The 16,239-nt window shown below is 36.1% G+C and overlaps 1 protein-coding gene across 1 annotated transcript in view; it reads left to right on the top strand.

Moving 5' to 3' along the window:
- Window positions 1-16,239, top strand: part of ADAMTSL3 (ADAMTS like 3) — a 276,104-nt gene that overhangs the window by 87,300 nt on the left and 172,565 nt on the right. Inside the window, exon 5 of the mRNA XM_045561569.1 lies at window positions 10,483-10,528. Coding sequence (XP_045417525.1) covers window positions 10,483-10,528 — 46 coding nt within the window. The remainder of the gene's footprint in view (window positions 1-10,482; window positions 10,529-16,239) is intronic.

Here is a 16,239-nt window from a genome sequence, read left to right as displayed (position 1 = left end):
TAATATATGCTGTTAGTCATTTCACTGGGAATTTGTAAGGGGGGAGTTCAATACATGTGCTCAGGTTGTAATCTCTATTTGAAATCTTTCCTTTTCTCTTTGCCTCGATGTTTTTCTCTGAAATTTTACCTCTGGTAATTGGGAAATTATACATATGTCCTGTTTTTATTTTACTGATGATTAAGTTTTCATTTGAAAACCATATTTTAATACTTATTTTATAACTATCACTGCTGATAATAGTTTCTTTTGATTTCTCCCTAGGTAAGATGACGAATTTTTTTATGCTTTCCGTTTTTATTCGTACTTTTTGGGTTTGCTATTAGAATTTTGAATTTTATCTTTAGTTTATTGGCAAAGTTGTTTTCCTTCATATCTTTTCTTTCACAGTCATATTTCAAACCATTGTTGAAACTTAACTGTGTGTGTATATATATTATTTCAATGTTCATTGTTAGTCTTTTTAGTTCTTAATGTTGAATCATAACTTTGTTGGCAGGAATATATTTTGAGCTGTGCTTCTGGAATTTTAATGTGCATATGAATCACCCAGGGATCTTGTTAAAATATAAACATTGATTCAGTAGATCTGGAGTGAGGCCCATGCACTTTCATTTCTAAGAGATTCCCAGGTGATGTCAGTGCTGCCTGTCTATGGACTACACTTTAAGCAGCAAGGCTTTATAACCTTTTTAATTTCAGGAAAAATTGTGGGTCTTATACTTTATGTGTTCCTATATATGTGAAAATGTCTTTCTCTTGCCTTCACACATAAACGGTGAATGGTTTATTTGGGTATAAAATTCCTGAGACACAGCCTTTCCCTTTTAAGACTCAGGAGTTCCTTTTCCATAATATTTGGTATACAGTATTGCTTGTAGACCTCTTAGGCCAGCTTGATTTTTGTTCTTTTGAAGATAACCTGTTTTGTAGATAACCAGGCTGCCCATAGGACTCTTTCTTCCCCTCAAGTTCAGGAGTTTTACAAGGCTGTATCTAGCTATTTATCTGATTTTACTTATTTTCCCCTGGCACATAGTGGCCAATTTTGTTGGACAAATATAGATCCTTCTTTATGGTAGGAAAATTTTTCTTCTATTGTATCATTCACTCTTGGTTCTTGCCCATTTGTTCTAGCCTCTCCTTCATGAACACCAGTTATTTCTGTGTGCTTTCCACTTTTATCATGTTCTGTTCAATTACTTTCATTCTTGTTTTTTTTTTTTTTCTGTGTATTTGGGAGTGATATTCGAGCTCCCTGTCACTTGAATTTTTTTTCCTAATCTGTTGACTTCCAGTGAAGTTTTAAAATGCTGCTATGGCATTGTTTGTTACTTTACATTCTTTTCTTCACTCGAAACCTGCTCCTTTTGTGCATCTACTGTCTTAATCATCTACATCTTATCCTGTACACCTTTTTGTCTTTTTTAGTGTGATGTCTCACTAATTCTTACTTATCCTTCAAGATCATGCTCCTTTAGAAAGCCTATCTTGACTCCTTCATCTAATTTTAATATTCCTCTTTTGTGCTTCCTTGCATCTATTATAATACTATAATTGTTGGCAAAATGAGACTCTTTTTAGAGAAGGGACAATGACTTCATCATTCCAAGACCTAACATAGTATCTAACATGTGATTGGGTCCCGAGTAATGTTTATTGAAGGAATACATAAGTACATGTGTATTCACTATTGCCTTGCATCTTTTGTCAATGTTCTTCTTTCTGCCTCAAGCATCCATTTCTCCTTTTTCTGATTGACACATGGTTGACTGTGAAAACTCCTTTGAATCCCCATTTCTCCCTTTAAACATTCCTTGACAGTTCTTACCCTTCACTAGAGTAGGTGCAACTCTCCTGTGTTTCCGTAGGATCTTGTGAATACCTTTGTCAGAGTGTTTATTTCATTGTGTTCTTTTATTTTTCTGTTCCCACAAATGAGACAAAATTTTAGATGGCATAGATGGTGTCTTTCCTGTCTTTATGAACATTATTACTGATGTATAGTGTAAATTAAATAAACTTTATTCCATAAATAAATAGAAAAAATGAAATAATGAATCCCTAACTTGACTATAGTCAATTCATATGGAATCATAAAAGACCTCCAGATAGCCAAAGCAGTCTTGATACAAAAGAACAAAGCTGGAGGCATCATACTACTTGACTTCAAAATATACTTCAAAGCTATAGTAACTAAAGCACGATGGTACCAGCATAAAAAGAGACACATAGACCAGTGGATCAGAATAGAGAACCAAGAAATAAGTCTACACATTTACAGCCAACTGATTTTGGACAAAAGCACGAAAAACATAGGGGGAAAAGACATTCTCTTCAATAAATGGTGTTGGGCAAACTGGATATCCACATGCAGAAGATGAAATTAGACCCTTCTCTAATAACCATATATAAAAATTAACTCAAAATGAATTAAAGACTTAAATGTAAGACCCCAAACTGTGAAATAGCCAGAAGACAGCATAGGGGAAAAGCTCGATGACATTGTTCTGGGAAATGATTTTTTTAATATAAACCCCAAAGCATAGAAAAAAAATGGACAAATGGGATTGCATAAAACTAAAATGCTCCATACGAGAAAGGAAGCAATCAACAGAGTGAAGAGACAAGCTAAAGAATGGGAGAAAATATTTGCCAACTATGCATCTAAAATCAGGGATTAATATCCAAAATATATAAGGAACTCAAATAACTCAATAGCAAGAAAACAAATAACCCAACTGAAAAAATGAGCAAAAGACCTGAATCGACATTTCTCCAAAAAAGACATACGAATGGCCAACAGGTATCTGAAAAAATGCTCAACATCACTAATCATCAGGGAAATGAAAATTAAAGCCACAATGAGGCATCACCTCACTCCAGTTAAAATGAGTATTATCAAAAAGACAAAAGACAACAAGTGTTGGTGAGGATGTAGAGAACTTGCATGCTGTTGGTGGGAACATAAATTAGTACAGCCGTTGTGGAAAACAGTATGGAGGTTCCTAAAAATGTTAAAAATAGAACTGCCATATGATCCTGCAACCCCACTGCTGAGTATATACATCCAGAGTAAATGAAATCAACATGTTCCGGAGACATCTGCACTCTCATGTTTATGACAACACTATTCACAATAGCCAAGATTTGTAATCAGTCTGAGTGTCTATGGACAGATGAATGAAGAAAGAAAATGTGGTCTATATACGCAATGGAATATTATTCAGTCATAAAAAGGAGGAAATCTTGTCATTTGTGGCAACATGGATGAATGCAGGACACATTATGTTAAGTGAAATGAGCCAGGCACAGAAAGACAAATACCACATGATCTCACTCATATGTGGAAGCTAAAAAAATTGATCTCATAGAAGAGAGTAGAAAGGTAATTACCAAGGGTTAAGGCAATTGGGAAGCGGGGTTTGGGAAGATGTTGGTCAAAGGATACAAAATTTCAGTTAGGTAAGAGGACTAAGATCAAAATCTATCGTACAGCATGGTGATTATAGTTAATAATAATAATAGCAAAGTCTGGAAACATTTAAAAAATGTGTAGGAGAATATCTTTATGATTTCTAGATAGTAAAATATTTTTAACTGAAATACAAAGAGTATAAGTTACAAAGGAAAATATTGATAAATTTAAGTATAATAAAGAGATACTTTGGTATAATAAAAATATGCTATAAACCTAAAGAAAAGACATGCCATAGAGTGGCAGAAAATCTTGACAATGAATATAACCAATAAAAGAGTAGTATTTGAAATATTTAAATAACTCCCAAATACCAATAAAGTAAGAGGAAAAAGAATCTAGTAGAAAAATGAGCAAAGAGTATGAACAGGAAATTCACAGCCGAGAAGCCTGCATAGTCAGAAACAAGTGAAAATACTAGCTTTACTAATAAAAAATGCAAAGAATATGACGTGAGACTGGAAAAAAATTTTAAAGTTTAAAAATGCCAAATATTGACATAGATGTAAAACTGAGAACTTTCCTGCCCTAGTAGTGAGGGTGATAATCAGTAAGTCCACTTTAGAGAACAATTTGCCAATGTTTAGGAACAGTGACACTACAAATTCCCACAATAGAACAACCCCACTCAGGTATATATTCCAGAGAAATGTGTGCAAATGTGCCAGAAGTGACATTATAAGATTGCTTATTGCAGAACTGTGGGTATGGTTTTAAAATTTGGAACCAACCTAGATTGTTATCAGCATTTGGGAAAATTGACCAAAGAAGAGTAAAAATAATTGAGAAATAAATTGTGGTACATTTACAAATAGGATTACTACAGATCTATAAACACGAATAAATTAGAGTGACATCGATCTACATGGATATTCTCAGAAACAGTGTTCAGATAAAGAAAAAAACTCAAGCTGCAGAAGGTTATGTACAATATGGTGCTGTTTACTCAGTTACTGTTCCTGTTTCTGAACTAGTACCTGCTTAATTTTTTTCATTTCTTAGGACTTACATAGTTTTCTTTAGTCTACTTATGCACAAATCTTAGCCTATATTCCAAAATTTGCTTTTAGGCTGGAGGATCTCCAAATTTTCTAGCTCCCTGACCTCATCTAAATTTGAACAAATATCTGAGAGTAGGAAACACCCTGTATTAAGTGAGCGAATGATACGTTCTGAGGTGTTTGCAGTGAGATCAGCGTGTGGCAGTGCCTGTCCTTTCCCAGCTTGGTTCCTGGCATGGGGCACAGCCACTTGTTTCATGTCTAAGAAATAGGGATAGTAACATCATTTTTTGCATAAAAATGAAGTTAGATTAATTCTAAAGAAGGGTAGTAGATTGTTTAATAATTCATTCATTCCTGCTCCCTACCGTTTAGGCAGCCACAAACCTTGATCGTTCCTGACACACTTCCATGTTAAGAACTTTCACTGTCATTTTTAGAAGTACTCTGAGATTTTTAAGAAGGAAATCTACTTCCCTTGGAAAGCTGATCAAATCTCCTTATCCTTGAACAGCCTTAGAGAATTATTAAGTCTTCATAAATATTGAATGCTTGTGGTCAGTTTTTCTTGGAAGAGGAATATGGAGGTGATTACATATAAAACCAAACTAAAAGCTATCCCAAAGCTTTAGAAAGCATTTCAGTGCCTTCTTTTTTTTTTTATCATTGTGCTCCTTTAAATTCATTATTTAAGGAAAGGGAAAAATGTATCTATTTTACTCATTTATTTCTCTGTGGATAAAGTTATTTCTGAATTCGATTACTTTAAATACTCAGTTCTTTTGTGCTGCAAAAACAGCCTGAATGTTTCTTTCTCTTGCAGAAATTTGTAACCTGATATTCTAGTTAAGTGCCAACCATAGGATACACGGGTTTAAGTTAACTACTATTTTCAAAATTAATATATTTTTATGCTTCAAAACACATACTTCTCAGTCTTTATGACACTAGTATTTGAATCAATATATCATCAAGTGAATATAATAAATTATGGTACTATAAACTCCAGGGAAATTTTATTAATGTTTTAATATATCCTTATGTGGAATCAACATATGTTTTTTATATGTTCATAAATTTATGACTTCAAAAATCTTTAATTTCAGGGTGTTATGAATGTTGTAATGGATAGAAAATACATAATTGTGAAATGATTTTCTTGAATTTTCATATACTCCTGATAACCATTAGCTCTTGAATATACTAATTAGAATGAAATTAAAAACTGGTAAGTAATATTTCTGCAGTTCAGATGCGTTTGGCCAAAGGAATTATTTCCAGAGTAAACTGGCAGGTTCCTGCTTGGAGAATTAGGATTCCAATGTCCTGAACTTTAAAATAGCTTGCATTTCATTTTATGCCTGTTTCATGAAGTAGTCATTCATTTTCATACTAAATCATAACCAAAGTGTGTCACATCCATGAAGGCCAGTGAGTGGGGTTACTGTGTGTTAGACGGGGCAAAGTGAAATAGAATGTTAGAAAGAACATTGAGGTGGTTAGGTTAAAAAGAACCTTTGCTACTGACTTATGAAGGAAATTGAGAAAATCTCTCTGCATCTTCATATCCACATCCTGGCACATAGTGGGTTCACTGAAAGATGTTGTTGAAGGAGGAATGGGTCCAAAATGGTGTGTTACGTTTTGATTTGAGAATTCATGAAATAAAATGCTCTCTTCTCTGTATCACTTTGCTGCCATTGTAGTGGGGCTTGTAGTGGAGATACATTTACCTTTGGGGCTTAGGTTTTCAGGCTCAGCACTCAAAATGCAGGTCAGTGACTCCTGGACACTCAGGTTGCAATGAGGACACAAAGGGCGGCAGTGGGGTGTAGACCATGGCTATATGGTCTATAATGTGGGCCAGAGACACAGCGATGAGATACCTTTGACTAATATATTCTTTTCTTACCTTTTAGTTTTAAATCTCTTTTTACAGAATTGTTTTTTTATTTAAATGGCTAAAATTAAACCATAAAAATGCTATGAAAATTATTTTTGAAGTTCTAAAACATTTTTAAAGAAAATATTCTTGATAAGTTTTAGCAGTTTTTGTATTCCAGTATTTCTGTCAATTCTAATACTTTTTTACACTGTGTCTAATTTGCCTGCCCCTTTGAAATTAGAAGCTAAAGCCTTTTAGGGCTGTAAATCAGTATGGTACAAAAAGCTTAATCTATCAGCAGCTTTCCTCAATTGGGGCTTTCCCAAAATAAGCAGAGTAATTTCGATTACCTTTTCACTTTTCCTATTATTTATTTTCTTTTATCCACACATAAAAAGCAAAATGAAATAAGTCATGTAAGTGAATGACCTTGTCCACAGGCATAGCTGTTGCTTCCCAGTAGAATGGAGTCAGTTCCCTTTGACCAAGAGAAAGACTTCTCCACCTAATACGGTTTTCCTGCCAGCCTCCCAGTTTGGTGCTTCTTGAATGTTTAAAATTTTATGTAGTCTCACCAAGATTTTAATAAATTTCAGAGTATACTATACCTATGACAAATCAAAAAATGGAAACATAATGTTACAAAATATTAAGAAATGGTCAGCCCATAGTGATAATCTGGGAAGATGCTGTAAATCACAAATTGGAAAGGAGCAGATAATTGTATACAATTTAACTGCTGCTTTTGGAAGTAGCTATAATGCTGTTCTTTTCACTCCAAAACTTCTTTCTCCAAAAGCCATCTAAATACAATTAGGGATGACACCTCCCAGAAAACACAAGATGTGAGGAGACCAGGGTACATGTTGCAATTGGAACAGGAAGTGTAAGGTGAAGATGGTATGAAATGTAAATGGAGGAGGGTGAGTTTGAGAAGGACTGTATGTAATTAAGAGTGAAAATAAGTATTGATATTAAAAAGTGTACCAGTGGGCTGGGTGTGATGGCTCCTACCTGTAATCCTAGCACTCTGGGAGGATCACTTGAGCTCAAGAGTTTGAGACCAAGAGTGAGACTCTGTCTCTACCAAAACTAGAAAAATTAGTGGGGCATGGTGGTATGCACCTGTAGTCCAGCTACTTAGGAGGCTGAGGCAGGAGGATAGCTTGAGCCCAGGAGTTTGAGGTTGCAGTGAGCTACAATGATGCCACTGCACCCTACCCAGGGTGCGACAGAGCAAGACCCTGCCTCAAAAAAAAAAAAATAAATAAAATAAAATAAAAAAAGAAAAGTGTACTAGCCAAAATAAAATGAAAACAATCACTACAGTAAAATAAAATCAGTCATGTGAAGAAATCTCTGTAGGAAATTTCTTAGAAACACAAGAAAAGGTCCAAAAAAATGAGATTTATATAAGAAAAAATCATGAATATATCAATAAAGAAATAATCGGTGTAGCAATAGGGAGCTCCAGATTCAGAATTACAGGCATTTCTGTAACAAGAGCAATAATCAAAAATCATAGTCTGAGGATAACCAGCACCACTGCAAACAAAAACCATGAGTATTCCGTTCAAAAGGGCTCATCATCTTCAGTACAAATTGATGAAAAGAAGCACACAACTAGGTACATCCTGACTGTAACTTAACTTTTATTTCAAATACTGACAAAACAAAACAACTGTAAACTTCCAGGCAGAAAAATAAAGCACATGAACACAAGAATAAAAAGCAGACTTCTATTTTGCAAGTCTAAATGTCAGAGGTCAGCGAAGTGTGTCTACAGTTTTGAGGAAAAAGGGTCATGTAAAGAGTGATGCCGTCCCTTGCTGCGCTGCCTCTCCTGTGTGACATTCAAAGGCTCAGTAATACGCCAGCCGTATATCCAACCAATGAAATAATGCTTATCCAGCCAAGAGTTAAAACCCATACATGAAAGGACTAGGATTTGTTATCCACTTCTAGATATATATTCTAAGTATAAACAAAAATGAAAACATGAAGATTTTTAGCAAATAATTTTTATATTATATAAAAAGAAGCAGAGTCAGCAATCCCACTTCTACGTATTAACCCAAGAGAAATGAAAAAGTTAACACAAAAGCTGTATGTGAATGTTTATGATTTTTTTCATAATTGCCAAAAACTGAAAACAACTCAAATATCTAGCTGGTGAATGAATAAACAAACTGTGGTACATACATACAGTAGAATACTACTCAGCAGTGAAAAAGGGGTAAACTACTGATACATGCAACAAGAAGAATGAATTTCAAATATGCTAAAAAGAGTCTCAAAAGACTACATATGGTGTGATTCCATTTATATGACATTTTGGAAAAGGAAAAATTATTAATATAAGGTCAGAAAACAAATCTATGGTTGCCAGGAGCTGAGCATGGGGAGAGGTTGTCTGCAAAGGGGCAACAGGAGGGCATTTTGGGGAGTGGTGGAACTGTTCCAAGCACTGACTGTGGGAGTGATTACACAACTGTATGCGTTTGTCAAAACTCATAAAATTGTGTACCCCCCAAAGTGACTTTTACTGTATCTAAAATTTAAAAGTAGGGAAAAAAAGAAGCAACGTATCCACAAAAGGTAATGTCTGCCAGCAATGTGAATGTACTTAACAAATACCTAACTGTACACTTAAAATGGTTAGTATGGTATATTTTATATTATGTATATTTTGCCACAATTTAAACAATTTTAAGTTCTAAACTACAAAAAGTGATGTCTGTATAATGGACTGCTGTGTAAGCATTAAAACAAATTCTCTAAAGAATTATCAATGCAATGGGAAAATGCTTTATAATATTAGATTAACAGAAATGTAAAGATGAATTAACAGTATGAGTTTCTACTCTGTAAATAAATCATGGCAGAAATACTGGAAGATGAAACGCAAAGAGAGTAAAATTCTTGGTGATGGGGATTTTGGACGACTGATTTTCTACCTCTGTACTTCTTGGCACATGACTGGTTTTCACTTATTCCTTTTGTTATCAACAAAAACAGAATAATCAGAAAGTACTGCAATGAGTTTTAAATGGTTGACTGTATAAATCATTTCACATAGGCTCATATTTAAACCATACTAGCAAAACATAATCTAAGATCCACTTTAAAAATTTTTCTATTCTCACAGGAATAAATATTTTTTAAACAATTGAGATAGTATCTTTTGACTTTTAATTCCAGATGATGATATAATCCTGTGTTTAGCTTTTCTTGCTCCAAATTTGCCATGGAATTGACAAGGAAAACATAAAGGGAAAAATATGTAACTTCATTGAAAAGTTGGGAAAGTTGCCATGAATTGATCAGATATCTTTACCAAGTTTGTATAAAATATAGAGCAGCAAGTAATGGACTGAGGAAAGTACTTGCTGAATGGAATGCTGACCTCCCTCCCAAGGGAAAAGTCTGCCTGTAAATTGAGTGGCAGGGTCCCAGAGCTAGTGGCTGGAGGGAGGACAAGTTATGTGGTGGTCATCCCTGGAGAATTCTCAAACCTATCAGTACTGGCATCCCAAGAAAGCTGCCCCAGCACTATATCATAGCATCCATTTGGTAAAGTCAATGATTGAAATAAAATAAAAGCATGGCGTCAAGCAGATTTCTAACACAGACAGTTGTACTAATGAGAGAAGGAGTAGTACTACGAGTGCCCAGCTAATTTGGGTTGCTTCAGTAAGTTGGGAAGAAAAATTCCTTAATGGAGACATGCTACACAAATGCTTCTGCCTGTAATTTTTCCTTCTTCCTTACATAAAAAATATACATATGCACACATTATACACACATGCATTATACATTAATTTCATTGGTTATATGGACCCTGGGGTAAGAATTGCATGTGACTAATGTTATTACATTAATCAACTAAAGAATTCACTCTCTAGTTAATGAGTTACTTCCATGAGACTTTTTGGCACCCTGATGCATGAAAGTTAGTTCTTAGAATTTAAACTTTGAATCTTTGAGGTAATATGCACTAGTAAAAGTTTTGTGGGGAACCAGTGCCTTGTGTTTGCTTTTTGTTTTTTTTTTTAATGCTTACCTCTTCTATGAAATCATTATTTTCTTTTTTCTTTCTTCTTTCTTTCTTTCTTTAGGAATTGTGAAGGGCAGAATATTCGCTATAAGACATGCAGCAATCATGTAAGTCTTATAATAAAAATATATAGTCCAATACAATATATTCAAGTTTTAAGTTTATAGTATTACATATAATGTGTATTGTAAAACTAATAGTCTCCTGATACCCTTTGTGGAAAATTTGAATACTTCTTTAATTGTCAACAAGTTTTATATATCTAATACCTTCCATTTATACTACCTTTTAAGGCTATTTCACATTTATGATCTAATTTGGTAAGTATTTCATAATTTCTGAATTCACAGAAGCAGTACCTAATACCTGCAAACTCCTTCACAGTTTAAAGTGCTATTATGTCCAGCATCTCACCTGACCTTCACACTGTCTCCAAGCTGATGTGGTGTGGTTATTTCTCTTTTGCAAATGAGGGGGCTGAGGTTGAGAGAGGTAAATTTATTTTTCGACAGTCACATAGGAAAAATGCAGACATGAACTGGTTTAGTGCTATTTCTACCACTCACAACCACACATCACACCTACTGCAAAATATGTCAAGGAATTCTACAGGTGACTCATCAGAAAATCACACAGAAGGAAGGATTTATAAAACCTTACTCTTATTCTACATCAGTCAACACTAAAAACCCAAATTCAAATATTTTGCTTTACAAATTTGAAAATGCAAAATAAACATCAGAAAGAACTCATTGTATTTTCCACTCAAAACATTTCCTGGATGTCAGCAAGATGGCTAACTAGAGGTGCCCACAAAACAGGACCAAAACAACAAGTAAGTAACTACAATTTGACTAGAGTGACTGAAGGAAAGCACTGGAGTACAGCAAGGGAGTGGCAGCACAGAAACTCAGGATGGCAGCACAGAGAGGGAAGCAAAGCACCGTGCCTCTGCCATACCATCTCCCCTGCAAGGATCAGCTCAGAGCCAGGAGGGACATCCCTTTGTAAGGAAAAGGTAAGCAGGAGACCCCCAACAGTCCCCATTACCACCACAGACACCTGCAGTCCTTGCTACAGGAGAGTGCTGCAGTCCTCACAGACCCTGAGCCCAGTTTGGGGAGCTGCCTGGAGTCCCACATCTGCATTGCTTCAGAGTAGAAGCCCATGTTGTATGCCCCGACCTGCCACAATCCAAGCTGTTATAGCACGGCACCATCTTGAAACTGGAGCTTCTGCTAGAATGCTCTCTACTCTGGGAGCCAGTAACCATCACATCTCTCCATCCATAAGCCTCTGCTGTCATTCTACCTTGCACACACAGCTGGCTGCCGCACCACAACCCCAACCACTTGTAGCCTAGGTCCAGTGTAACAGCCATGATTCTGGCACCCAAGCTCATGCAGCACCCTGCCTTCCAAGGAACAGGTGGTCCTGCACAACAGGGAATCCAGGCCCATGGTGGCGACCCACCTTACACATGTACCCCCAGTCTGAGAATCAGTCTGGTGGCCCCTCTCCCAGCAAAGCTATACCACCACTGCCACAAACTTCTGAAGCCTAGGCCTCTGAGGCATTTGCACATATCACTGACATGGATTATAGCTGAAGAAACTGCATGGAGACTACACTACTGCAACCACCCAGAACCAAAGTCAATGCACGCTACCCAACTGCCACACTAAGACTCATCTACAGGAAAAAGTCCTTCCCTACAAAAGCTGCTGGAAGATGGAAGATGTTGACTGATCCACCAAATATGCAGGTATCAATATAGGTACACATGAGAAAGCAAGGAAACATGACACCTTTAAAGGAACACAAGAAAAGGAAATTTACAAAATGTCTGAAAAGGAAATCAAAATAATGATCTTAAAGAAACTCAGGGAGATACAAGAATGTACTATAAAAAATTGAGTGAAATCAGGAAAAGAATTTATGATCTGAATACAATAAAGAGATAGATGTCATAAAAATGTCAAACAAATCTTGGAGCTGAATAATTTAAAGAATGATGTAAAAATGCAATTAAGAGCTACAACAGCAGATCAAGCAGAAGAAAGAATTTCTGAACTTGAACACATATGTTTTGAAATAACCCTATCAGAGGGAAAAAATAAATAAGAATTAAAAAGAACAAAGAAAGCCTACAGGACCCATGGGACACTGTTAAGTGAACCAATATTCACATTACTAGATTACCAAAAAAGAGAAGAGATGGAGAAGGGCACAGAAAACCTATTTAAATACATAATAGCTGAAAACTTCCAAACTGTTGAGAGAGATATAAATATCTAAATCTAGAAAGGTCAAAGTTTACCAAACAGATTCAATTCAGAAAGGTCCTCTCCAAAGCACATTATAAGCAAACTTTCAGAAGCCAAAGACAAAGAGAGAATTTTAAAAGCAGCAAGAGAAAAAATGTCAAGTCACATATAAGGGAATCTCCATTAGACTATCAGCAGATTTCTCAGTAGAAACTGTGCAGGTAGGGAGAGAATTGGATGATATGTTCATAGTGCTAAAAGAAAAAAAATTGTTAGCCAAGAATAATATACCCACCAAAGCTATTCTTCAGAAATGAAGAAAAAACAAAGATTTTCTCAGACAAGGAAAAGCTGAGGGAATTCAGTACTACTAGACCAAGCTTACAAGATTGGAAGCAAAAGAATGATAATTGCTATCATGAAAACATGTGAAAGTGTAAAACTTACTAGTAGAGGTAAACTCATAATCAAACTCAGAATACTCCAGTATTGTAATGGTATTATATAAATCTTTCAAACCTCTAGTATGAAGGTTAATAGCCAAAGTGGTAAAGAATAACTATAGCTACAATTACGTATTAAGGAACACATAATATATAAGATGTAAATTAAGGGAAAAAATTTATACAAATTGTTGAGGGAGAGAAAAGGTCTAGAATATTTTTATGCAACCAAAGTTAAGTTGTTATCAGCTTAAAATTATCTATTATAACTGTAAGATTCTATATATTAGGCTCATGATAATCACAAAGAAAGAAATTACAACAGATACACAAAAGAGAAAGAGAAAGGAATCAAAGCTTAGCACCACAGAAGACCACCAAACCACAAAGGTAAACAACAAGAGAGGAAGAAAGAAAAGAACAGAGGTTCTACAAAACAACCAGGAAACCATTAACAAAATAGCAGGAGGACATTTTTACCTATCAGGAATGCAAGGATGGTTTAATGTGCAAATCAAAAAATGTGATACATCACATTAATAGAAAGAAGAACAAAAAACCATACAATCATTTCAATTGATGCAGAAAAGGCATTTGACAAAATTCAATGTTCCCTCTCAGCAAATTAGGTATAGAAGGTATTAATACATAGCCTGTCTCAGTCCATTTTGTGTTGCTACAAAGGAATGCTTGAGACTGGGCAATTTATAAAGAAAAAAAGTTTATTTGGCTCATACTTCTGATAACTAGGAAGTTCCATATTGGGCATCTGCATCTGGTGAGAATCTCAAACTGCTTCCTCTCATGGCAGAAGACAAAGGGACTTGGCATGTGTAGAGATCACATGACCAGAGAGACACAGGGAGGTGCTAGGCTCTTTTAAACAACCAGCTTTCATGGAACTAATAGAGTCAGAACTCACGCTAAGGAAGGGCAATAATCTATTCATGAAGGTATTGGTGAAGATGTGGAGAAAAGGGAACACTTACACACTGTTGGTGGGAATGTAAATTAATACAGTCATTATGGAAAACATCCTGGAAGTTCCTCAAAATATTAGAAATAGATTTACCATATGATCCAGCAATCTCACTACTGGGTATATATCCAAAGGAAATGGAGTGTGTCAAGGCGACATCTATACTCCCATGTTTATTGCAGCACTATTCACAATAGCCAAGGTATGGAATCAACCTGTGCCCAAAAATGGATGAATGGATAAAGAAAATGTGCTATATATATGCAGTGAAATACTAATCAGCCATAAAAATAATGAAATCCTGTCATTTTAAAAAACATGAATGAATCTGGAGGCTATTAAGTGAAATAAGCCAGGAATGAAATGACAGATACCACATGAGTTCATTCATATGTGGATTCTAAAAAGGTTGTTCTCTTAGGAGTTGTCAATAGAACAGTGGTTACTAGAGACTGGGGAGGGTTGGAGGAGGTGAGGAATCTGACAGGTTGGTCAAAGGGTACAAAGTTGCAACTAGAAAGGCAGAATAATTTTTGGTGTTCTATTGCACAGTAGGGCGACTCTAGTAAACAGTAAGGTATTGTATTGATAGATCCCAATTTAACCAGAAGAGACAATTTTGAATGTTTCCATTACAAAGAAATGATAAATGTTTGAGGTGATGGATACACTAATTACCGTGATATGATCATTACACCATGTATGCATGTGCTGAAACATCACAATGTGCCCCCTAAACATGTACAGTTATTATATGGCTGTTAAAAATAAAAAAATAAATTGCCCTTGTTAGTGATATATATACCCAAATCAAAATGGCAGGAATTAAAAGGAAATTCTGAGAATCTGGAGATCTCATTTAAATGAGATTTAATTGGTTTTTTTTTTTTTTTTCTTGAGACAGAGTCTCACTTCGTTGCCTGGGCTAGAGTGAGTGCCGTGGCATCAGCCTAGCTCACAGCAACCTCAAACTCCTGAGCTTAAGCGATCCTACTGCCTCAGCCTCCCGAGTAGCTGGGACTACAGGCATGCGCCACCATGCCCGGCTAATTTTTTCTATATATATTTTAGTTGGCCAGATAATTTGTTTCTATTTTTAGTAGAGACGGGGTCTCCCTCTTGCTGGTCTCGAACTCCTGACCTCTAGCGATCCACCTGCCTCGGCCTCCCAGAGGGCTAGGATTACAGGCATGCGCCACCGTGCCTGGGCTTAATTGGTTTTTTTAATCCACTTTTCTCAGTTGATTGTAACTAATTTATTTTAAAAGTTCACTTACTGAGGCTTTGTCCCTCTTTCTTCCTTCTGTGTCCTGGGCCAGTGTGAGACAACAGTGGTAGGTAAGGATTTTTATCTACGGACAAAACTTTTCCTCGGTGGGCAGCCCCCTGAGTCCTAGACTAGGGGAGTGGAAATCAGGTGGCGTTTGCAAGACCTTTTGACTGTGGACTGGGAGCCACATGTGCAGTTCTTTTTTATCAGTGACAAAGCTGACATTTTTATATTTATCTCTCCACTTGTTCCAAACTTGAGTAGGAAAAAGGGATGCTTATTTATTGGGCAATCAAACTCCAATATCATTTAGCCCAGAGGTAACTGGATTTGTGTCAACTACGTCCTCTGAGGAATCTGGAGGCACTAAGCAAATGGTTTCACATCCCCTGTGATAGGAGGAAGTCAGAGGAATTCGGTTGTGTATGAGTCCTGAATTAACTGAGCTGGCAGTCCATACAGGAATTGCAGGATGGAGTGACCTGAGCACAAAGTTAGGTACAAACATAGTCCCGCCTTCCTTTTAAACAGGGAGGTTTAAACAGGCTGGATGCATTAGCAACCTGAGAGTTTTATCCATGAAGCTTTTAGATCGACTTTTTCATGGATGCATTAGTGTTTTCATTGCTGCTGTAACAAATTACTACAAATTTAGTGGCTTAAAACAACACAAATTTATTATGTTACAGTTTAGGAGGTCAAATTTCCGAAGGAAGTCTCCTGGGCTAAAGTTAACATGCTGACAGGGCCGTGTTCATTCTGGGGGCCTAGGAGAAACTCTGTTCCTTGTCTGCTCCAGCTTCCAGAGGCCACCCATATGCCGTGGCTCATGGCTCCTTCTCCAGTCTTCAAAGCCATC

The sequence above is a fragment of the Lemur catta genome, chromosome 9 (genome assembly GCF_020740605.2).
Source record: "Lemur catta isolate mLemCat1 chromosome 9, mLemCat1.pri, whole genome shotgun sequence".
NCBI lineage: Eukaryota > Metazoa > Chordata > Mammalia > Primates > Lemuridae > Lemur > Lemur catta.
This window is presented reverse-complemented; position numbering and strand designations above follow the sequence as displayed.